Source organism: Euleptes europaea, chromosome 1, assembly GCF_029931775.1.
Source record: "Euleptes europaea isolate rEulEur1 chromosome 1, rEulEur1.hap1, whole genome shotgun sequence".
NCBI classification, from domain to species: Eukaryota; Metazoa; Chordata; class Lepidosauria; order Squamata; family Sphaerodactylidae; genus Euleptes; species Euleptes europaea.
In genome coordinates this window covers 34439749-34463939 of record NC_079312.1, presented here as the reverse complement: position 1 = coordinate 34463939, position 24191 = coordinate 34439749, and the positions used below count along the sequence as shown (strand labels likewise).

Below are 24191 nucleotides of genomic sequence, written 5' to 3'. Positions count from 1 at the left end.
AGCAGTCTGTTCACACAGTGGCCAACCAGGTGCCTCTAGGAAGCCCCCAAACAAGAAGACCGCAGCAGCGTTATCCTGCCTGTGTTCCACAGCACCTAAGATAATAGGCATGCTCCTCTGATCCTGGAGAACAGAGCCTTGACTACTTACCGTGAGGGCTCCTTCTCTTCTGAGGCGAAGGGCATCTTGATCAGTGGGTTTTCCTTGCCATTTTCTGGGAGGCAGGAAAATGTCTTCTGTCTCCTGTTGGCAGGAAAACCACCCACTAGGACTCAGTTATGGACTCGACTAGCTATGTAGACAGGACTACAAACATCAAACACAACCCAACAATTTTAAAAACTTAGAATGAATGTTAAACAGTAACAGAACTAGTGTATTCAAATACAACTTGTCCGCTGTTGTCGGACTGCGTTTGTGAGACTGGTGGTATTAAGTGATTGCCATGTTATTGGTAAGTGATCAACACGAGGTTCAGACCTGAATGTTCTTTGCCCGGGTGGGCAAGATGCCCTTCGCCTCAGAAGAGAAGGAGCCCTCACGGTAAGTAGTCAAGGCTCCGTTCTCCTCTGAGGCAAGGGCATCTTGATCAGTGGGACTTCCAAGAGCTCCCTCTGTGGGTGGGTTAGTCGAGTTCTTCCACGACATGCTGCAAGACTGTTCGGCCAAATGCTGCTTGGGCGGAAGACCAGGTGTTAATCTTATATGTGTGTGTGTGTGTGTAAAGTGCCTTCAAGTCGCAGCCGACTTATGGCAACCCCTTCAGGAGTTTTCATGGCAAGAGACTAACAGAGGTGGTTTGCCAGTGCCTTCCTCTGCACAGCAACCCTGGTATTCCTTGGTGGTCTCCCATCCAAATACTAACCAGGGCTGACCCTGCTTAGCTTCTGAGATCTGACGACATCAGGCTAGCCTGGGCCATCCAGGTCAGGGCAATCTTATAATGCCTAATAAAGGTGGATACTGAAGACCAGGTGGCCGCTCTACAGATTTCGTCTACTGGGGCTTGTTTTTCAAAGGCTGCCGTAGTAGCTGTGCTACGTAGGGAGTGAGCAGTAATCCCTTGAGGAGTGGGATCACCGGTGGCCTTGTAAGCCTCGACAATGCATTGTCTCAAGGCATAGCTGATGGAAGATGCTGTCATCTGTAGTCCTTTGTTAGTTGAGTTAATGCCCATGAACAAGGAGTCCGATTTCCTGAAATCCGCGGCCTATTTATGAAGATGCGGAGCGTCCTGCTAAGATCTAAAGAGTGCCAGGAACGTTCTTTGCGCAAGTCGGCTTCGGGAAGAAGGACAGGAGGATGATTTCCTGTGACCTATGGAAGTAGGAGTTGACTTTTGGTAGAAAGGTCTGGTCTGAGAACGAATTTGTCTTTGTGAAAAATACACAAGCCCTTTCGTACAGTAAGGGTGTATAATTCAGAAATGCGACATGCGGACGTTATTGCAACCAAAAATAGCGCCTTCATTCGAAGAAATTTTAGAGAAACCGGCTCCAACGGCTCAAAAGGAGCTTTAGTTAGAGCCTTTAGCATCAGACTGATGAACAAGAGGTGGTCTAGTCTGATTCACCCATTTTAGGAAGGCGACAATGTCTCGGTGTTGTGAGGAGGGTACACCATCTGTTAGCGGGATGACCGTGGTTAAGGCAGCCACCTGACGTCTGAGAGTGGAGGCTGAAAGCTTCAGGCATACCCCCTATTGAAAGAAATCTAGGATCTTGGCGACCCCTGGACTCAGAGGGTTGACTTTCTTTCGTCTGGACCATCTCACAAAGGCCTTCCATGATGCACCGTAAATGCGGCGTGTAGCTGGTCTGCGTGCCTCGAGAATGGTGATCACGACATTCTCTGAACACCCTTGGTCTAGAAGGCCCCGCCTTTCAAGTTCCAGACAGTTAAACAGAACCATTGAGGGTCTGGGTGGACTAGAGGCCCCTGTTGAAGAGTGTTCCAGGTTGTCGGGATCTTCCACAGCTCCTGAGTTGACATTTGACGTAGTGTGGCGAACCATGGTCTGCGGGGCCAGAAGGGGGCCACGAGGAGAACATGGGCTTTCTCCTGTTGGATCTTGCAGAACTTTAGACAGAATCGGGAGGGGAGGGATGGCGTACAGGAGACCCCTCGGCCAGGGGCTTAGCAGGGCATCGACCCCGTCTGCTTTTGGATGGAAGTACCTGGAGACGAATCTCGGCACCTTGTGGCTGTCCATTGATGCGAACATATCTACGCGCGGCATGCTGAATCTGTTGACAATGAGTTGAAAGGCGTGTTGGTGTAGGGCCCACTCTCCTTCGTCTACCACCTGGCAGCTGAGCCAATTTGCTTCTACGTTTAAGTTTCCTTTTATGTGCTCGGCCCAAAGGGATTTGAGGTTGTTTTGGGCCTTCTGAAGATCCTCACCAACTCCTGGTGTAGGGAGGAAGATTTTCCCCCCGTTTGTTCAGGTGGGCCTTTGTTGCCATGTTGTCTGATCTGACCAGGATGTGGTGAGCTTAGACTGATGTCTGGAAGTGTATGAGGGCTAGTCTCACTGCTCTCAGTTCCAAGAGGTTGATATGCAAGGTCTTCTCCTCCGGGGACCATAGGCCCTGAGCTATCCGACCCTCGAGTGTTGCTCCCTATCCCTCCAGACTGGCGTCTGTAAACAACTGGAGTGGTTCCTCATGGATATATTGCTGGCCCCTCTGGAGATTTGCCGGTTGCGCCCAACATCGTAGTCTTTGTTTCACGTTGAGAGGTACTGGGATGCCATTTCATCGGTCTGGAATGAAACCTCGCCCAAGGCACTATTGCGACGTAGGATATCATGAGACCTAACAACTTTGCCAGGGACATCAGTTGAGCTCTCTTGACCTTGAGGGCTGAGTTTATGAGAGAGAGAATTTTCTGGACCGCTCCGTGGGTAGGGAGAGGGTGTTCTTTATTGAGTCTATCCGGACTCCCAGGTGGATCATGTTCTGAGAGGGTTGGAGCGAGCTCTTTTCGAAGTTGATCAGATAGCCTTGCTCCTGTAGGGTCTGTATCACCCGTGATGTATGTTGGACTGAGAGTTCCCTGGACTGTGCACAGATCAATATGTCATCCAGGTACGGATGTACCTGGACAGACTGCTGACTTAGGGTGGTTATGACCGTGACTAGGATCTTCGTAAAGACCCAGGACGCTGAGGCCAACCCGAAGGGGAGGGCCCTGAACTGAAAGTGGAGTTGGCCATAATTGAAGCGGAGAAACCTTCTGTGTCGAGAGTGAATAGGAATACGTAGATAAGCCTCTCTCAAATCCACTGCTGTCATAAAGGTACCACGGCGAAGGGAGTCCACTATGGAGAGTAAGGTCTCCATAGGGAATTGCTTGTTGACCATCTTTCTGTTTACGTACTTCAAATTGAGGATGGCCCTCCAATCCCCATTTCTTTTGGGGACCGTGAAGAAAATAGAATATACGCCCTGGAACCTCTCTGACAGAGGAACCTGTTCGATTGCAGCTATTTGGAGTAAATGTTGAATAGCCTTTAGGGTCCTGTTGTGCTTCTTTTTGATGTGGGAAAGGGCGGAGTGAATAAATCGATCTTGGGGGATTGAGACAAATTCCAGAAGGTATCCCTTGGATATTATTTGAGATACCCAGTGATCCGGGTTGGAGTCCTCCCACCAGGACCTGTAATCCGACAGTCTCCCCCCCACCTGTGGTGACCTGACATCACTAGGAAGTGGTTTTTGTGAACCTGTCCCCTTTATCCTGTCGAGGTTGTTGACCCTGTCTGGAGAACTTTCCTCCCCTCTGAAAGGAACGGTTACTGTTCCATGAGCCTCTCCTATATTCGGTTCTGTATCTAGAGGAGGCTCTGGGGGATCGAAAGGAAGGCTGGGTAGTGTAGGGTCCAGCACGGTTATCCTTCCTAATTTGGCGCTTTTTATCTCTAGTCTTGAATAAGATGCTATCCAGCTTCTCTTCGAACAGCCTGCCCTCCTGAATGGGGTATGCCATTAACATGGTTTTGGAACTAAAGTCCGCAGGCCAAGGTCTCAACCAGAGAGCTCTTCTAATAGAGGTAATTGATGCCATAGCCCTGGCATTGAAGGATATAGAATCTAATGAGGCGTCTGCCATAAGGGTAATCGCCTTCAAGACCCTATCAAGTCCCCCTGCTACTCTGCGATTCTCAGCAGGGACCAGCTGTATGATTTTCTTAACCCAGAGGTAAGATGCCCTGGCGAATATAGAGGTGGTCGCACTAGCCTGGATGGCTAAGGTTGCAGCCTCATGGGCCTTTCTGGCCAGAGATTCAGCTTTCCTGTCCAATTGATCCCACCCCGTCTTCTCGAATCAAACCTGGAGTCTGGATGTCTGTGACTGGGGCGTCCACCAGAGGCACCTTAAGTAAGTTCATAGCATGAGGTTCCAGGTTGTAAACCTTTTTTAAAGAAGGAGGGACTTGTTTAGTCGCGGAAGGATTGTCCCACTCATCCCTGACCGCCCTTAGAAAGAGCTCAGGGAAAGGCACAGCATTATTCTGAGTCTGCTTTCTAGGAAAGCATTCTTTCACTCCTTGTTTGAGCTTCAGTTTAGGTTCCTCAGTGTCAGTATGTTCCTCATTTAAGTCCAAGGCCAGAAGAGCTTTGGATAAAAGGCTCTGAAAATCCTCCCCTGAAAAGAGTCTGGGCTGTTGATCATCCGAGGGAGATTTTTCTTCCTCGGAGTCGAACTCCCCTTCTTCTAACTCCTCATCTTCTTCTTCCTCCCCTGAGCCCAGGTTGGAAGAAGGTGAATCAGACTGAGTCTGGGCCACAGGAGTAGGAGGGGGAACTGTGGCCTTCATGGCCGCCTAGTAGGCCACTTTTTGGATTAATGCCCTCTTCCCTAGAACTTAAGGACTGTGAAGAGGAAGTGGAAGGAGAGCCAGTAGGTTCTGCCCACATAAAGGGAATCCTCATTTGGAATGCCTGAAATGCCTGCCATTGCCTCTGGAGGGCCTCATTTATAAGCTCATCCTTTTCTTCTCTAGTGAAAAGGCAGCCACAAGCTACTCCCGCAGGAGGGGAGGAGTTGCCAGCTCCCGGCGGAACATCTCTAGTCGCTAAAGACCCGGAGACCGCAGGACCAACCTGAATCTTGGAGGTGGGTTGGGCAGAGAGAGCGGAATGAACTTTTCTGGTCCTCGCCACGGCAAAGACTTTGAAGCAGCGCTTCTTCTTTTCGTGGCCGGACTGTGGAGTCGGCGCTTTTCGCGCCTTTTTTGTCTTTGGCTTTTCCACAACCTCTTCTTCTGCCGGCTCTCCCTCAGGTTTTCCCAGCCCTAAGGAACCGTTATTGCGGTAGTTGGGCTCGTGGCTCTCCTTTGGGGCGGAGTAGACCAGCCCCCCATGATAATCCTCCAAGGAGAGGAGATCATCCTCTCTCCCCGTAATGGCGTCCACCATTTTAGGAATCTAAAACTCAACTCCCAGCTAGACACAAGGGAATGCACAGCTGGGAGTGGGAAACAAATCGACACGAAAAGACTTCGACAGGATGGGACAGAAGGTGAGTGAGGAAGGTAAGACAAGGGATACACTTAAACGCTTCCTAAATCTAGCCTAGGCACAGAGCTATGACTAAACGCTGCTCTCCCATCAAAGGCAGGACGGAAGCTGAGTCCTAGTGGGCGATTTTCCCGCCAACAGGAGACAGGAAGTTTGGTCCTGCCTGCCGGAAAATGGCAAGGAAAACCCACTGATCAAGATGCCCTTACCTCAGAGGAGAATAGGCATGCATCATGACTAGTATCCGTTTTAACTAGTAGCCATGAATACCCATTTCCTCCATGTTCCTCTCCTTCCCTTCTTTCCCTTTCCCTCTGTAATTCTTTTTTTGTTCTTTTTTACTTTTCCCCTTGTTTTTTTTTCTCTTGTCTCAACTCGTTGGGAGAATTTTTGGTTCATTGTTTGTCACCTGTTCACTTTTGTTATGAACCAACTCACCACTGAGAATATTTAGTATATTTAGTATTTTATATATTATATAAAATTTAGTATATTATATATTATATATTTAGTATATTATATACAGCTGTTATGTTATTTAGAACGCCATCTTTTAAGTGAAACTGGGATTTAGTTTTAAATTTTGTGTTTTTAACTTATATTATATATTTTATATTGTAATATATTATTGTTGGAAGGCGCCCTGAGCCTGGCTTGGCTGGGAAAGGGTGGGGTATAAATTAAATAAAGCAAACAAACAAATAAAATAAGAGAAAGACAGCCGATTGATTTGCACACTCACTGGTACTCGGAGGACAGATCTAAGTGTTATTTTCATCTGTACTACTTATATCGTAAACTTAATAAAATGCTTAATTCCCTCAGTGATCCCTCGTTCCTGCCCCATTTTTATTGTCGTTTGCCATGTGTTCATCTTTTATAGTTTGGTATGCAAATATTAACTTGATTTTACTGATGTGTTTTTGTTTTGTTTCAATGGTTTTTTAAATATGTTTTTATTATGCATGTTTTTATTTTGGAAGCCACCTTGGTGGCACTGATGAGAGGAGAAAGGTAGGGTATAAATTCTGTAAATAAATAAATAATCAGTTAATTCATTCAAGTGTGACCTTTAACAAATCCACAATGATTACTCGTAATCCCTCCATTTTCCTCTAGCTACTAATAAATTATATGATGTCATGACCTACTAATGTCCCATGCAGGGAAGTAAGCTAACTTCTTTGATTTCCTGGAATCTCCTTTTCCCAACTCTTGCTCAATTTCTGGCTACGTTCTCAACGATAATGGCTTCATTATGAGAGATCAGTATAACCAACATTCCATCAGCTGGTTGTTTTACTGGGGTCTCTTTAACCACGGGTTTCTAAAAACGTTGCTTAAATTTGTCAAATATTGTGTCAGCATTTATTAAACACTGATGGAACAGTGGCAAAGGAGACAATGAAAGAACCATTTCATTCATTTCACATGAATACTTTCAGATGTACACAGGAATGCCATTTTGTCACATTCGTTTCCAATGTTTTTCACGTAAACAGTGTTAGCAGATTAGAGTTCGCCGCTGATGTGGAAGAGTGGGGAATCAAACCTAGTTCTACAAATTAGAGTCCACCACTCCTAAATATTACACCAAGCTGGTTATGAAATCCAACAAATCTGTTTAAAATCACTTCTTACACTTACAAGGATTAAGTTGTCCCTAGTTTTCTCACCTTAGAAGAGAGTTTTTTGGAAAAGAGACATTTAAAGGGACAAAAGGTACTAAAATGGACACCACTGGTTTATTTCAACTAAGCTGCATTATAAAGTGTAGCAGCAATTACCAATTGATTTCAATGGCATTCAGGCAAAGCGCAAGTTGATAAAATAGCAGCATGGCATGATGTGTCCTCCTAATGGCTTCTCTCTTCAGTGTTGCTCAACATCCTAGTAAGACCTATTTTCCCTCTGGTTAAATCCCATGAACAGTAATGGTAGATGCATACTTCTTAAATGCAAGAAAAGATTCTTGAACATATAGCGGGAAGGAAAAGTCAAGATATTCTTAGGTGGTAAATAAAAGAGAAACACAGACTTAATATTTATGCGGTCACATCCAGAAGGAGGCAAAAATAGCTCCGCTGCCTACAAAACAGTAAACAAAATCCTACATTTTTGACAGTTACCAAACATTCTTCACCTTTATTACATTCTTGAAATCTTATAGTGACCTGTGTGAAACAGCATGCAAACATCTTGCCGTTGATAAAGTTCTAACTACATATTAGGGTCTAGCCCATAATATGGATGCACATAGAACCAGGGCCTAAGGCATATGTGTTATCATCTTAGGCTCCACAGTTTCAACCAGCACATAATCTCCCAGCACTCCCAACACCTGTTCTTTTCCAAGCCAGTTTATCTGCCAATTCTGTAACATATACTACTGTATCTATGCTTCAAAAGTACAGCCATAGAGATTTGGTGGGGCACTTTGCTATGAATTCTAGCCCCGCCCCACTCCCATCTATACTAGGTGTATAGCCAGGTGCCTGGGTTCCTGAGAATACACAGACTTCTAGCTTGTTTTTCTTCAACTTTTCTGCATACCTCACCAGTCCATGCCTCATATTTGTCACCATCTTCTTAGATATCCCTTCTTCTAGACATTCATGTTGATCAGTGATATTTGACTGATCTGAGGATGAGGATTAATACTGAAAGTCTCAAATATCATTCATTCTACAATTCCTAATTTTCATTGACTGACCCAAGGGGAAATGCAAGTAAGATTACTTAATATACACCATGCCAAGCACAAGATTAGCAGCATGGTGTAGGAGAGCCAGCATGGTATAGTGGTTTGGAGCGGTGGACTCTAATTTGGAGAACCAGGTTTGACTCCCCCCTCCTCCACATGAGCAACGGACTCTAATCTGGTGGGCTGGGTTGGTTTCCCCACTTCTACACCTCAAGCCAGCTGGGTGATCTTGGGCTAGTCACAGTTCACAGGTGATTGTAAGCCTGTTTCATTCTTCCTTAAGTGGTAGAGAAAGTCGGTATATAAAAACTAACTGTTCTTCTTCTAAATGTACACCATTACTTAAATATACACCATACCAAGCACAAAAACCATGTATGTTAAGTTAGGCTGTGCACTGAATTATAGCTAATGGAAGACATTTAAAAGTGCATGAGATATAAATTAGCAGACCTCCACAGGAATTTTCCGTTTCCCATCCTTATTAATTCATCAGAGATAAACAATGTGTGCCATTCTGCTACCACTTCTCAAAGTCAGAGGAGAACATCTGATCATGCTCCTAAACTGCAATCCTAAGAACACTTTCCTGTGTAGGAGTGCTTTGCTAGTCACTTGATTTTATTCAGACATTTTTCGTCTCAATGGTCTCTGAAGCACTCCTGTGGGTTTTCTTCCTTAATTTACTGTGGGCACTGATCTAATTTCTAGAAGTCCCACTAGGTTTAATTAAACTTGTAACAACTGCAGAGGACCCTTGCCACCCCTTTTTAGTTATTGGGCCTGAGCTATGTGCCAAAAATCCCAAGTTCAATTCCTGGTATGTCCAGTTAAAAGAATCTCAGCAGCAGGTTTTTAGAAATAAACATCCTATACTCGAGATCCTGGAAAGCCATTTCCAGCACCGGGGATCCACATGTCTAACTCTGATATGTCTGTCTTATTGTATCAATACTCATAACAATAAAACAGCAGGAGGTTGAAGATTCAAAGCAGTTTGTTTTATTGGCCAATATACAAAACGCCTGGTGAAAATTGCCCAAAGCGCAGGACAATTCACACCAACATCAAAGGAGTGCAAGCACGGATATAATCTTTGGTAGTGGGAGGTTCAAAGACGTAATGTGTGTGTAACGTGCCATCAAGTCGCAGCCGACTTATGGCGACCCCTTTTTGGGGTTTTCATGGCAAGAGACTAACAGAGGTGGTTTGCCAGTGCCTTCCTCTGCACAGCAACCCTGGTATTCCTTGGTGGTCTCCCATCCAAATACTAACCAGGGCTGATCCTGCTTAGCTTCTGAGATCTGACGGGATCAGGCTAGCCTGGGCCATCCAGGTCAGGTCAAAGACGTAATACATGGCGTCAATACATAGAACCAATAATAGATATTTAAGGATTTGAACACCCTATTAGAGAATCAGAGGCATTACATAGAAGTGGTGATCTCATTCTCACTAATGAGCAGTGAAGACCCTCATGGTCAGGTGCTTCTCTATTTGATCCTAAATTACTGCAGTTCTTCTTATCTTGGACCCTGGCAGCTGCCAAGGCTAACTAAGGGAGTTTTCCTAGCTGGCCCTTATGAGTGGGGAGCCAGCTTATGAGAGCATACTAAAATCGTCTATAGCTTCTCTAATTAACTTCTACTAGAGGGTAAAACGTGGACCCTTTAGGTTTGAGGCCTGCTAACATCTATAGGTGCTTGGTGTGACTTTATAATAGATGCCAACTCTTATACACTGAGTATGGCATATTCATAAGTGCAGATTATACTTTATTGATTACAAAGAATATATTTCAAATCAAAGAATACATTTCCCATAGCATATAATGATTCAGGCATTTCAACTCCTCCTACTGCCGGATTTTGCCAAAGAATGATTACTGAATGCCAATCGTGTGTGTGTGTGTGTGTGTGTGTGTGTGTGTTAAGTGCCATCAAGTCGTTTCACTATTTGATTTAAATTACAAGCAGACTTGGACTAAAATTGAGAATGATCTGGAAAGATGGGACAGGCTTCAGATTTCTTGGTTAGGCCGAATCTCAACAATCAAAATGAATGTACTCCCAAGAATGAACTTTTTGTTTCAGACGTTACCAATTGATATCAGCAAAACAGTGATAACTAAATGGCAAAGATGCATCAACAAATTCATTTGGAAAGGGAAGAAACCTAGAGTTAGATTTGTGGTATTTGTGGACACCAAAGAAAGAGGAGGACTCTCTCTACCGAACTTATTTTTGTATTACCAAGCCGCGGCATTGCTAGCTGTGTCAGATTGGATAATACAACCTGAAAGTAGAACAATCAGATTAGAAAAGGCTTTAACAACAAAAGGATTTCACTGGCTTTGGTCCAGAGATGCTAAGAACATATCCAAGGATGTGCCCCTAGAGTCCACATTTTATCATTTGCTCAAAACATGGAATCAATTAAAACCATCTCTCAGTCTGAAAGTTTCCAAATTGATGTCCCCAAAGGAAGCATATATGGACTTTGCGAGTCGAAAAGCCAGTGATTTTTTTTAAATATGGAGACTTAATTAAAAAGGAAGGACAGATAAAATCTTTTGAAGAACTGAAAGAAGAAAATATTAAAATATCATGATTGGCATACCATCAAGTAATACATGGATTGAAGTCTGAATATCAACTACCAAATACCTTGACAAGTTTTGAGCAAATAATAATGAAATCACAAGATCACTTATTATCTAAAATTTACAAAATGCTATTGGCCACAGAGACTGCGGAAGAACAAGTGAAAACATGTATGGTTAAATGGATGCAAAACTTTGGTGAAATGATTCCAATGACCAAGTGGGAAAAAATGTGGAAAAAGATTGAGAATCTTTTCTATCTCCTTCATGGATGCCCTTCACAGTCTCAATCTCCTTCTGATTTCTTGGCTGCAGTCTCCCTTTTGGTTGATGATGGAACCAAGGAATAGAAAATCTTCAACAATTTCAATTTCCTCATTGTAAATACCTTAAAGTTGAGTAATTCTCCTGTAGTCATTACTTTTGTCTTCTTGATGTTCAGTTGCAGTCCTGCTTTGGCACTTTCTCTTTTAACTTTCAGCAGTAGTCGTTTCAAGTCCTCGCTATTTTCTGCCAATAATGTAGTATCATCGGCATATCTCAAATTGTTAATGTTCCTCCCCCCAATTTTCACTCCACCCTCCTCTAAATCTAATCCAGTTTTCCTAATGATATGTTCTGCATACAGATTGAAGAGGTAGGGAGATAAAATGCATCCTTGTCTAACACCTTTGCCAATTGGAAACCATTCTGTTTCTCCATATTCTGTCCTAACCGTGGCCTCTTGTCCAGAATAGAGGTTGAGCATCAAAACGATCAGATGTTGTGGCACACCCATTTCCTTTAAAACTAGCCACAGTTTTTCCTGATCCACATAGTCAAAAGCTTTGCTGTAATCTATGAAACACAAACCGATTTTCTTCTGAAATTCTCTTGTATGCTCCACTAACAAATATAAGTTTGCAATATGATCTCTGGTGCCTCTTCCTCTTCTGAATCCAGCTTGAACATCAGTCATTTCTCGTTCCATATATGGTAACAGTCTTTGTTGTAGGATTTTGAGCATCACTTTACTTGAATGATAAATTAATACCAATCATTAGAGTCAAATATGTAGTCAAGCTCTCGGCCAAGTCATCTTTTCCTCTCAGACAGGACTGAATGTTACTGACCATTACTTAGGTAATGATATGACTATATTTTTAAGTAAAAATGATTAAAAGTGTTACAAAGGCTTTGCTTTCCATTCAATGCTTGTTTTTAACCTTATTGGCATGAACTAGAAGCTCCAATTGGGAGAGAGAATGTTCCTTGGCTCAATGAATATTTCAGATATCTATCTAAAAATTCTTAATCTCTTATTTGCTCCCTTACACTGAATCAGACTATTCGCCATCTAATCTGGCTGCAGCTCTCTAGGAGTTTGGTCTGAAAAAGGGCCTTTCCTGTTATCTGCTATCAGAGATCCTTTAACTGGAGATGCTAATGACTGAAACTGTGACCTTCTACATGCCAAGTATCTGCTCTACCACTATACCTCATAGATATATGTAAAAAAAAAAAGTTCCCGCAGGAGGAAAGAGCAAAGTATGAGGCTTAGCCTTTCCTTCCCCTCCAAACTGTCCACAGAGAGAAGCGTAAAATACAATTCAGAGACACTGCCGCCTTAACAATATTGCCTTCAACCTTTCCTCGCCCCTCAGTTGCTTCAAATGGGAAGGAAAGGCGAAGATTCCCTCAACTCTTTAGGTGACTCAGGGGGAGGGGTTTTCCCCACAGCCCACTTCCGAAATGAATTTTGCAGTTTGCCCAATATCTGCTTCTGTTAATTTTCAAGTTGTTCAATCTGCAATATAAAGCAAATACCTAAGTGGCACTAAAGAGCTGGGCTCAAAGACTGTGGACTTTTTGTAATCTATTTTCCTTTTTTATTTTTGAGAGAGAGAGAAAGATCAGCCCCCCCCACGAGACCCCCCACAAGCAAAAAAAGGCACAAAACAGTACCTGTTTTGTAGCTTTTCACAGCAATCCACAAAACAACCAAGACAAGACACTTTTCCCTAGAGGAGGTACTCAAGTGATCTAGTGTTCTTTAAAATCTTTGAATGCACTGCTTTTGCCACAGGCACAGTTTTTTTATCACCTACTTCCTGGTTGTTCCCTCAGAACAATAAAGATCTATATATTTATCCCACCTCCCAGAGTTAGTCCTTTTTTCCCCGTCTATATCAACAAATACAACTGGACAGACAATAAAACATTGTGCATCACCAAAGGAAGCCACTGCAGCCTGAATACTAACTCCACAGAAAATGAAGTCCTAAAATCTACTATTGTGCACGCGGCCATTGTTTATAATCTTAAAACTGTCCGCAAAAGAGAAAACAGATTGGTGGGATGTTTTATTCTATAAGCCTGTCGACAACTTTAAAAAATTCCATTGGCAAACTGCAGCATCCAAAGTCCCAGGTCAACTATTTTAGGCCTGTTAATTGGTTCTTATTTGTTCTCTAGTTGCACAGTGTCCCAGATGTTCCTTAATACAAGGCTTTGTTACTTATTCCTGAACACTTATTTACATAATTCATATCCTGCTTTTTCTATCCAAAGAGACACATCAAAGTGACTAAACTTGAAGTGATAAAGAAAACCAAAGCTCCTTAGAAGGAAATGGGACCCTAGTGGCACTGCAAAGAACAACAAGGTTTTTATTCCAGAATCTGCTTTGACGGGACTACTGAGCCCCACTTTGCCAAATACAATGAAGTGGGCCTCTAATCCATAAACATTTATGCTGGACAAAACCCTTCTTCATTTTTAAGGTACAGCTAGGCTCCTGTCTATGTTTGCAGCAACTGACTAATACAGATACTCTTCCGGACCTAAACGAAAATGGAGGCACCTGCTTTCTAGATCACCTTTGATCTACAGACTTAGGCGATTTGTGGAGAATCCTCATTCTGAGAGAATCTTGATCTCCAAAGTTTTTTATTTTAAAATTTAATCTTTGGAAATCTATCAAGGTGAACAGTATCTTGGTCAGTGTGACTGGCGGACACAGGACTGCTTCATGCATTATCCTCTTGAAGAGAAAACATGGTGGCCAGTACAGGCTGAGTATCCCTTATCCAGACTGCTTGGGACAAGAAGTGGCCCGTATTTTGGATCTTTCCATATTTTGGAATATTTTGGAACATCTGGTCCCCAGCCTGAGGCATGGAGAGTGAAGCAGCTTCCAGCAGGAGTGCCAGTGATAGTCTCCTCCTCCCCTGAAGGAAAGTTGGCTTCTGTTTTATTTTCTCCCCACCCTTTCCCATCCTCTTTCTTGTCTCCTCTGTACTCTGTTCTGGGTGGCGTGGATCTGCCTGCACGCCGGCTCAAATGGCCCGGTTTTCAGGTCAGTCCAGATATTGGATGTCCGGATAAGGAATACTCAACCTGTATAGGTCTACACAGCTGAAGAATGTTTCCAAGCATTCGCCTTCTGCTCTTGCCTCGCTTTGCCCAGCAATCCAGCAAGGATAAAGGTACTCCCCAGTGGAAGAAACTAGCTTTACTGACAAGCAATCCCTCCCTGCCCTGGCTGTGTTGCTTCTTGGCCGGCCCCACGGATATGCAGATGCCTCATGGCTGATGCACAAGTGATTAAAAATGTTTGACAGCTCTCTTTTGCCCCCAGCTGCTAAACTGCATTAAGAACAGGTTTATTAAAAAAAAATATTTTTAAAAAGCTATGCATTAACACCTATTCCTCCCTGTCAGCAACTGTAGCCATGGCCTCAGGCAGATTCTGCAGCAGGAATTGAAGAGGAAAAAAGGGAGAGAATATGCCTTATGACACCAGACTTCCTAGAAAATGTTTGCAAATCCCTGACATAAATTATATCTGAAAAGCCCACTCCTATTTAATACACCAATAATCTCCCATGACTGTTGCTGGCCAGCTGGATCTCTGAAATTTCCTACCTTTCTGAAGATGGGCTTCATTAGTACACAAGCTAAGAGAAGGGGAGGAAGGCCCTGCCTAAAGGTGTATCCAAAATATGCTGAGAAGGTAAAAGTGACAGAAGAAAGATAGATGCTTGCCTTAACTTATTGTGCTACATTCCAGATCATAATGGGTGCAATTTTAATATTTCTGGTCTCCTTCCTCACAGTATGTGAAACGCTGAATCAGAAATACAGCCCCTAATGTAGCTGCGACTGCTGCAGGGGGAAGACGAGAAGAAGGTATCTGAGATACCTGCAAGGCTCATTTGTAAACTGGGAGAAAAGATCCTCTCTAAAACAGAAATGTTTTAATCAATTTAAAAATACTTGGCCTATGTCCCCTGACCTTGGTCTTCATTTTTCTCTCAATGGGATTCCTTCTTTCACAGTTACCGCCCCAGGTATTAGTTTCCTGACTAAACTCGAGAATGTAACATTGATTAGTCCTCCGTAACTCACGCTTGGAACTCAAAGATCAGAATTTTGCCTGAAAACGAAACAGATATTTGAATCCCCAATAATTCTTAGGAGACCTGAACTGGATGTGGGAGCTCTTTAGAATAAAACTATCAAACATTAAAGTACATTATTGATGTCAGAGCACGGTGAACCACTTCAGAAGTTCCTTTTCTTTGAATAAGACTTGAACTCACACGCTACATGTTTTGTTACAATCCTGTTACAACGGGGGTTTGCTGCTATAAATGAGGAAAGTGCAAATGCATTGCAAGGATGCATTTCAGGGAGGTCTTACTGGCTGTAGCTCCCCCAGGGGACGGGAAGTGCTAGTGTAACAGTTCTCAGATTCCAAGTTTACAAGGGAAAACCAATAGCATATGTGTATATCTGAACACACATGAAGCTGCCTTCTACTGAGTCGGACCACTGATCTATCAAGCTCAGTAAAGCCTGCTCTGACAGGCAGCAGCTCTCCGGGGTCACAGGCTGAGGTCTTTCACACCAGCTGCGACCTGATCCTGGGATGCCGAGGATTGAAAACTAGGACCTTCTGCATGCAAGCAGATGCTTTACTACTGAGCCAGAGCCTCTCCCTACACGAGCGTGGTACTTCAGAGAAGAGATCCAAGTACAACAACACAGACTAACCCAACCACAGCCATTTTACAGATTCAGAGTTGGAAGGATCTTGTAGGCCATTCACCTGATGCTCACTGCAAAAAAAAAAAAAATCAAAAGCTACATCATCTTGACCAGACAGCTGCCCAGCCTCTCCTTGAAAACCTCCAGTGAGGGGGAGACCCATCCACTACTCTCCCTTGAATCCCAGTTAAAGCATTAATTTCTGCGGCAAAGAACAACATTTCTGCCCCTTTTCTAAAACGCAGTGGTAGTTGTAAATAACCACAGGTCGAGAAGATCTGTGCGCCTGTATGAATAATAAAAGTATTAATAAAACTTAAGCCTCACATGGAAATGAATTATACAATTAATAGAATAACAGAATCATAGAGTTGGAAGGGATCTCTAGGGTCATCTAGTCCAACCCCCTGCACAATGCAGGAAATTCACAACTACCTCCCCACCCCACACCCCAGTGACCCCTACTCCATGCCCAGAAGTTGGCCAAGATGCCCTCCCTCTCATCATCTGCTTAAGATAATAGAATCAGCATTGCTGACAGATGGCCATCTAACCTCTACTTAAAAACCTCCAGGGAAGGAGAGCTTACCACCTCCCTAGGAAGCCTGTTCCACTGAGGAACCACTCTGTTAGAAAATTCTTCCTAATGTCTTGAAAATTCTTCCTAATGTCAACCATATGTTGTTTGGCGGTGGTGGTTGGACGTAGGTATCACTTGGCCGCGTCACCTTAACTGGACCTATTATACCCCACTGTTCAGAAAAGATATCCAATATCAGAGAATGGTATAAAGGCTGCTGTGAGAGTTCTTCTCTAGAGCTAGACTGTGGCTGGTCAATACGCAGGTGCTCCAGAGAGGAAAGACAAGGTACAAAACCCATCTCCCATTCCCCCAAAGATGAGGACATCTGCCGCTGCTCAGCTGGGACTGAGGGTCTACTCCAATGCAGCCCTCTTCCTATGTAACTCTACAGAGTGCCTTTGATGCCAGCTGGATATCCTCCAAAGTGTCTTCTGACAATGGTTAAAAATGTTTTCATTGGAAAGAAGTTGCAAATTGTGCTGTGCTAATGCTATTATCATCACAAAGCGATCGGCAAGGAAAACACACAAGACCATTCCAGGCTGCTTTTCTCACCTGACTCCAGGAGGACAACATAACAATAAATCCCCTTGGTTTAGGGGCAAGAACTGATACGGCAGAGCTCTCCTGCCTCCCTATTAATGCCTTATTTTAATCGGTGATAGTGACAAAAAAGGGTTCCAGTTGGGCAGGGCTGCCGAGAGCCACCATGGGCACCCGACAAAAACTCCACCTGCCCCCCTATATCAGCCTCATCCAAACCAAATATCATAAAAAAATCACTTGTCTGACTGATACCATGCATCTATAACAATAAAAGAATCTGCGTGTCCATCCATCTATTTGAGGCAGGCGTAACTCATCAGAAAATAAAACAAGGAACCTCAAAATGGGCCACCAGCTTCAGAATGATCATGAGAGTTCCAAGGCCAAAAATGAAATGAAATCACAGTATCCTGTTACAGGTAGTAGTGAGGGCAAGAGATGATCTCTCGGTTAGAGTCAAAGATGTTTTTATGGGGAGGGAGAGTCTGGGGATCCGTCGCCAAAATGAAAACCAGGGTTTAAATCATGAGAACATAAGAAAGGCCATGCTGGATCAGACCAAGGCCCATCAAGCCCAGCAGTCTGTTCACACAGTGGCCAACCAGGTGCCTCTAGGAAGCCCACAAGCAAGACGACTGCAGCAGCATTGTCCTACCTGAGTTCCAAAGCACTTAATATAATAGGCATGCTCCTCTGATCCTGTAGAGAATAGGTATGCATCATGACTAGTACCCATTTTTACTAGTAGCCATGAATAGCCCTCTTCTCCCTGAACATGTCCACTCCCCTCTTAAAGCCTTCCAAGTTGGCAGCCATCACCCCATTTTGGGGCAGGGAGATCCACAATTTAAAAATCCTGCAAGAGGAGAAAATTTCCCTTGCAAAGAGAAACCTAATACTATTCATTGCCAGTTAGCAGTGAGACAACCAGAAATATAAACTCAAAGAGTTTTGAAATATGCGACTAAATGCTTTTGTCAAGTCTTTTTTTCCTCTGGTAAAAAGGATGAAATGAATCTTTCCAGCACGTTTTTTTTCCAGTAATAAAAACAAAATAAATGTGCTATTCATCACTTAAGGTTCCATTTTCATTCCTGTAAGACAAACAGGTAGAAGCGGGCTATCCATTTCAACAGTTTATTAACTTAAATCTCGGCTCCTGCTGTACTGTGTTATTTTAGGAAAGAGAAATATTTAAGATGTAATGCAGATTTATCATGACAATGGGCACAGTTCCAGAGACCAGTTAAGTTAATTTAAGCCTTGTTGGTTTGAACAGGATTTTTCATGCTCAGTAGTGAGCTGGATTATGCCCAAATATATTTTAATCCTATAACCCTACTTGCAAAGTTTAAAGCAGAAGCCGTCCACTAGACAAATGATACTGATGTGTATTTTGTTTGTATGACCAGACTTGCAAGGCAAAAAGAGAACAAGAGACCCTTGGAGATCAGAGTGCTAGCAATGAATGAATGGTGAATTGTTAATGCTTCAAAGAATTTGAGCATCTCTGAGTGCATGTGTTAAGTGCCATTAAGTTGCTTCCGACTTATAGTGACCTTAAGAATTAAAGACCTCCGAAAAATCCTATCGTTAACAGCCTTGCTCAGGTCTTGAAAACTGAGGGCCATGGCTTCCTTGACTGAGTCAATCCATCTCACGTTGGGTCGTCCTCTTTTCCTACTACCCTCAATTTTTCCTAGCCTTATTGTCTTTTCCAGCGAGTCTTGTCTTCTCACATTGTGACCAAAGTATGATAGCCTCGTTTTCTGAGCATCTCTACTTTGCCCTTTTTATGTACAGGTAGAAGACTTCAGCCATTTGACTGGTTATTTCAAATCAATATGTTAAACTTCAGCCATCTTCCCTTGTAAGTTAATGGGCAAGTGGAACTCTCTACTCGGCTTTCCCCTGCTTTCATTTCCATTACAGGCTCTTCTACCTGGCCTTTTGGTTATTCTCCCACTTCTCTTGAAAACTCCCTCTTTCAGTATTATTTCCTAGTCCCCTTACACCCAGCTTACATTCCAGGGAAAGGTTACCCCAAAGGCCTCATTATAATATTAAAAACCACACCCACAAGGTGGAGAGTAGTATTATGATGAGTAACCCCAATGAATATTATGGGATGGAGATCTCAGCATGCATGTGTAATGTATGCAATATGATGTAATGTAATTTCAACATGAATGTTGATCAACTGATCAATCTGTAGGGTATAAGGAGCCCAAATAATGTTCGGGGCTACTGCCTTTTGCTAATAAGCAGCAGTCAGCCTTTATTTGTGCACAAATAAACTTGATTTCATTTCACTCTTGGTGTGACTTATTGGGACACTGAGGCACCAAGCCCTCGAATTCCTGATTCTACAAAACTGACGGTTACACTCCCTCTTTCAGCATTCTTTCCATATCCCCTTTCACTGGGCTCATTGCCTTCTCAGACTCTGGCCTAACCCTCTCCTGGGCTTCCCTTCTTTTGCCGGATGTGTTACCCCTTACCACACCTTTGCTTGGTTAAACTGACAATATACTCCTCTGGGAATGGACTGTGTCACTTCTACACAGCACCTAGCCCCAATGCTAAGCAAATGTTATATCTATACCCAGCAATTGCTGCAAAAGCGTTCCAAAAGGGGGAAAAAACACCTCTTGTACTCATTTAAAAAACCAAGGAGATTCTTGAACAGAAGTTGTGGTTGGCAAAGCAACAACAGCAAGGTGTTTAGGACTGGGAATGGAAGGTGTGCTGCGTGAGAGGGGACAGGGTTACAAGAAAATTATCATAACAGCCGAGGAATGGGGTTGTAAAGCAGGTAATTTCATTGCTTAGAAGGAGGTACTCAACACTGGAAACCCATTAGAAATGCAACTGACAGGAACAGGGCAATGTAATGGACAGGAAGTGAACAAGGGCAAGAATTCTGAAGAGAACACTTGACCATGAGAAAGAAATTACAATACCATAGAAGGAAAGATGGTTCACAACAATTCACTACAATCCTTCCATGGCCATGAAAAACTGCAAAAGCAAACCAACCCCCAGCTTTCCCTGTTTGAGAGGAGGGAAATTATCACTGGTATTTCACTAATAGTAATAATCAGAAGCAATAGACAGACGCCAAACAAGGGACACAATGTGGGCATGAGAGAACACCTCACATGTCGCCAGAGCTTCACTTCCTGTTTGTGCCCCAGTGCTTCCTGCTGCTGAGAAGACAAGCTGCTTCTGATAAGAAGCAACGGCTGCTCTCCTTTGCACTGGAAATGGCTGCAACATCAAAAGCAAATGTCTTTGGTATGAGCATATATTTCTTCTTTGGATTCTGGCAAACTGGCTTTCAGCATGTAGCTTTGTGGTTGATGGCATTCATTTCACACATCACTCCGTCCCATCCAGCCCAAACTCACCTGAATATGCCCAATAAAGATCCCCGGATGCCTTCCGCCGCCGTATTTGCGCTGAACTGCCATGTCTGCTTTCGTGCAGTGAGCCGTCATAACCTTCAGTCAAAGCTGAGGAGAGGAAAAGGAGCAGAAGCAATTAGCCGGGTGACAATCAACTGAGTGAAAGTTAAATCATTTAGGCATTATTAGAATTATTAGATCAGCGGAGACCATGAGCTCCTCGCAGCTGAAAATACGAGGCTCAAGGCACTGTTATTACACTGATGAATTAATCATCTGTGAGACACAGCTCCCTGCTCCTTACTGGCAGACACCCACACCCCTTCCCAAACCACTCTGACCAAATTGGGATGAAACAGCTGTTGACAGGAAAACGGTGATTTTTGGAGAAAGGAAGCTGTGAGACTGAATAAAAACCAGCATTCCCCCGTCCTCTGTACTGTCAATCCCAGATGTGTTTGGGGTCACAACGTGCCTTCTCTATGACCCTGAGTAGTCATATGCCAATTTGAACAGCACTGCTGAGGACAGTGTAACAGGGCAGCTACTGAATAATCTGCAGGACACTCATTCCGTTTGCAGCGTAAAAACATCATACGATGTCTTCTTATTCCTTCTTGTCAAGAAGGACATTGGCAGGGTTAATGGGGTTTTCAAAGATTCCTTATTTTTGCACATCACCCACTGTGTTGAGGAATTATGAGGCCTGACCCTTGCTTGGTTTGAGGAAATCAAAACATTTCGTGCAGCTTCTAATCAGAAGGCTGTTAAATGGCAAGGCAAAAAAACAGCAATTTCATCCTTAGCAGCAAGGAGATTCTTCTCATTTTCTAGTGCAAATCCAGATCCAGACATTCTATGGCTAAAGTTGCTCATTATGTACTAGCTTCCCAAGTCCTCCCAACATCAAAACCCAGATGTCAAACTGAGAACAAAGCTCGCTTGTTTTAAAAAATTAAAAAATTAACTACCCTGGATTTATCAACCAGAACAAAGAGGGAAAAGATCCCTGTATCATGCCTCCAGAGCTTTTATACGATTTACTAGATATTTGTTTACTATTAACATTCCTAGGAGTTTTTTTTCCTGAGTAAGAGCTCAGTATTAGTGAGAACTACTTTATGCATGCAAATCTTTGTTTATTGCTTCTGAACACTTGGCTGAACAAAACTGGAGGTGTGCGACTTAACAAATGCCATAAAGCTAGCCTGAAAATGTAACGCAGCTCTAGTTCATGAGACACCACACACGGCTGCAGGATCTACTGACATTAAATGAAAACTAACTTGCTCTAAAATGAGAAATAAATGTAAATCTATTATGGGAGAAATAGAGGGGCAAAGCCTGGCCCAGAAGCAATTACACCCTCCGGTAGTGTTGGAGGCTGCAGTGTTGACTTGCAGGGTGGCAAAACTGAGGAATGGACAGGGTGGGAGTGAGACCCTACATAACCTCCTCCTTTCCTCATACCCATCACTGTCATGCTACCAGGGATAGCCGGCAGGCAGAGAACAGCATGTAGGTGAAAGGCAGCCAGCCGGAGCTAGGAGTCAGGGAAGGAAGCTGCCTGCTTCTTGTTTCACTCTTGAGCCTACAGCCAAGGATGGGGGGAACTGGCCCCAGGATGAGGCTCCACAAAGGGTCAGACCCTTTCAGACCCAATGACATTGTGTGGCTGAAGGGGGGAAAGCACGGAGTCACAAACACCTTTTGGTGCTACTACTGCAGCTCCTAGAGACCTGTTGCTCCTCTGCAGAGGGGTTGCTGCAGGCTGTCCCAGCCTAGAACCTAAGGAGGTGGTTCTGGGGAGAGCCAGTGCAATGCCTCTGCTCCGCCTGGGCTCCTCGGGGCTGATGTGTGGCACTTCCCATGGAGCCAAGGCCCAAAAGACCCACCATAGCCCATGTGATGTAGCTGGGCACTTCCCGGCTCAAGCAGAGAGCAACCACAATGATTTTGTTCCACGGCCTTTCGAGTTCATAAGCATGGGTGGCCCTTTTCTTTTCCTTGTACCGCCATTCTCCACCCTGTGAATTCTGTGGGGGGCCTCCATTTCCCATTCAGTTATTTCCCTCCACTCTTAACTCCAAATACTTTTGTACTAATCTTTCCATCAAAACCCTTATTTCAAACTAGTAACAATAACCCACTTCTGAGTGACTGTGGCTTGCTACACTACTCTCGGAAACTCTTAACTACTGCTCAAATCTATGATCTGTTTATTATTCCAACTCTATGATTCGAAGAAGAAGAGTTGGTTTTTATATGGCAACTTTCTCTGCATTTAAGGAGAACCAAATCCCTTTATCTCCCCACAACAGACACTTTGTGAGGTAGGTGAGGCTGAAAGAGTTTGGGGCGAACTGTGACTAGCACAAGGTCACCCAGCTGGCCTCATGTGTAGGAGTGGGGAAACAAACCCTGTTTTCCAGATTAGAGTCCACCGCTCTTAACCACTACACCATGCTGGCTCTTACCACTGTCTACCAACCACTGTCAACCAACCGTCCATTTGGATTCACCGCTGAAAATGGCCTCTGGTTTGCGTATCATGGTAAATCTCTGCAAGCAAACCACCTTAATCGAATTAGTGTTTAATTCTTACCTGAACAGAGAACAATATGGACAGTTTTTTTAAAAAAAGAACTTTTAATTATTTCTGTTTAATTTACATCCTAACTTTCAGAATCCCTTTGTAGAAGCTACAGAAAAATCAGATCAGTGCTAAAGATTGAAATGTCACCGAGGTGTCCTGCCAATTCAATTCCACTGGGAAAAGCCCTAGAGCACCCTGCCAGTGGCTGAAGGTTCGACAAAGAGTACAGGAGCTGGCAGAGAACAACGCTCACCTGCGTGGATTCAATGCCCCAGTCCCTCCAGCCCAGAAGACCAAACCTAGAAAAGTCAAGAGTCAGAACAGATGGCACAACAATAATGTACCAACTGAAGAGTTGCACAAAACCCTGCACCAACACGAATATCACCTTTTCCAACAACTGCATCTGCAAAAAAACAACAGTATGGAAAGCTCTCAATGCAGACAAGATCTGAGGATAAGGGCAGCGTATCTTGAAACACATGTATGTATGGCACCAGGGATCTTAAAAAAGCAAACACCAGCAGCACACACTGATTCTGTGCCTTTAGAATAGCTAGTCAGAGGAGGAGGAAGAGGAAGGAGTTGGTTTTTATATGGCGACTTTCTCTACCACTTAAGGGAGAATTAAACCGGCTTACAATCACCTTCACTTCCCCACAACAGACACCCTGTGAGGTAGGTGAGGCTGAGAGTTCAGAAAGAGCTGTGACTAGCCCAAGGTCACCCAGCAGGCTTCATGTGTAGGAGGTGGGGAAACCACCTTGGTTCACCAGATTAGAGTCCGCAGCTCATGTGGAGGAGTGGGGAGTCAAACCAGGTTCTCCAGATTAGAGTCCACCGCTCCTAACCACCGCTCTCAACCACTACACTACGCTGGAACTTGATGGCGTGCTCTGCTGCACTTTAGAGCTACCATTGAGAATGGTAAGAGGAAAGTATTGCAGATACCAACTTAAAAGGGATCAGGAGTTGCAAAGGACTGACAGGTTTCTGTCTGGTCCTATAAAACCTCTTCTTACAGGCTTGCCCTGGCTCACTTGCCACTCAGGTAGAAAACGAGGCACCCTCGTGGCTGCAAATCCCTGATTTCCTGTTTCTTAACTAACTTGCTTACTACCTGGCTCCACTACCTGTTCTTGCCTCCAGAGTGCTGGCAGTGATAACAGGTAATGCATTCACTGAAGTAGAAAACTA

The 24191-nt window shown here is 43.8% G+C and overlaps 1 protein-coding gene across 4 annotated transcripts in view; it reads right to left on the bottom strand.

Moving 5' to 3' along the window:
* Positions 1-24191, bottom strand: part of PTPRG (protein tyrosine phosphatase receptor type G) — a 669402-nt gene that overhangs the window by 494439 nt on the left and 150772 nt on the right. For all 4 annotated transcript variants that reach the window (XM_056855280.1, XM_056855289.1, XM_056855297.1 and 1 more), the window contains exon 2: positions 20402-20506. In XM_056855280.1, coding sequence (XP_056711258.1) covers positions 20402-20506 — 105 coding nt within the window. The remainder of the gene's footprint in view (positions 1-20401; positions 20507-24191) is intronic.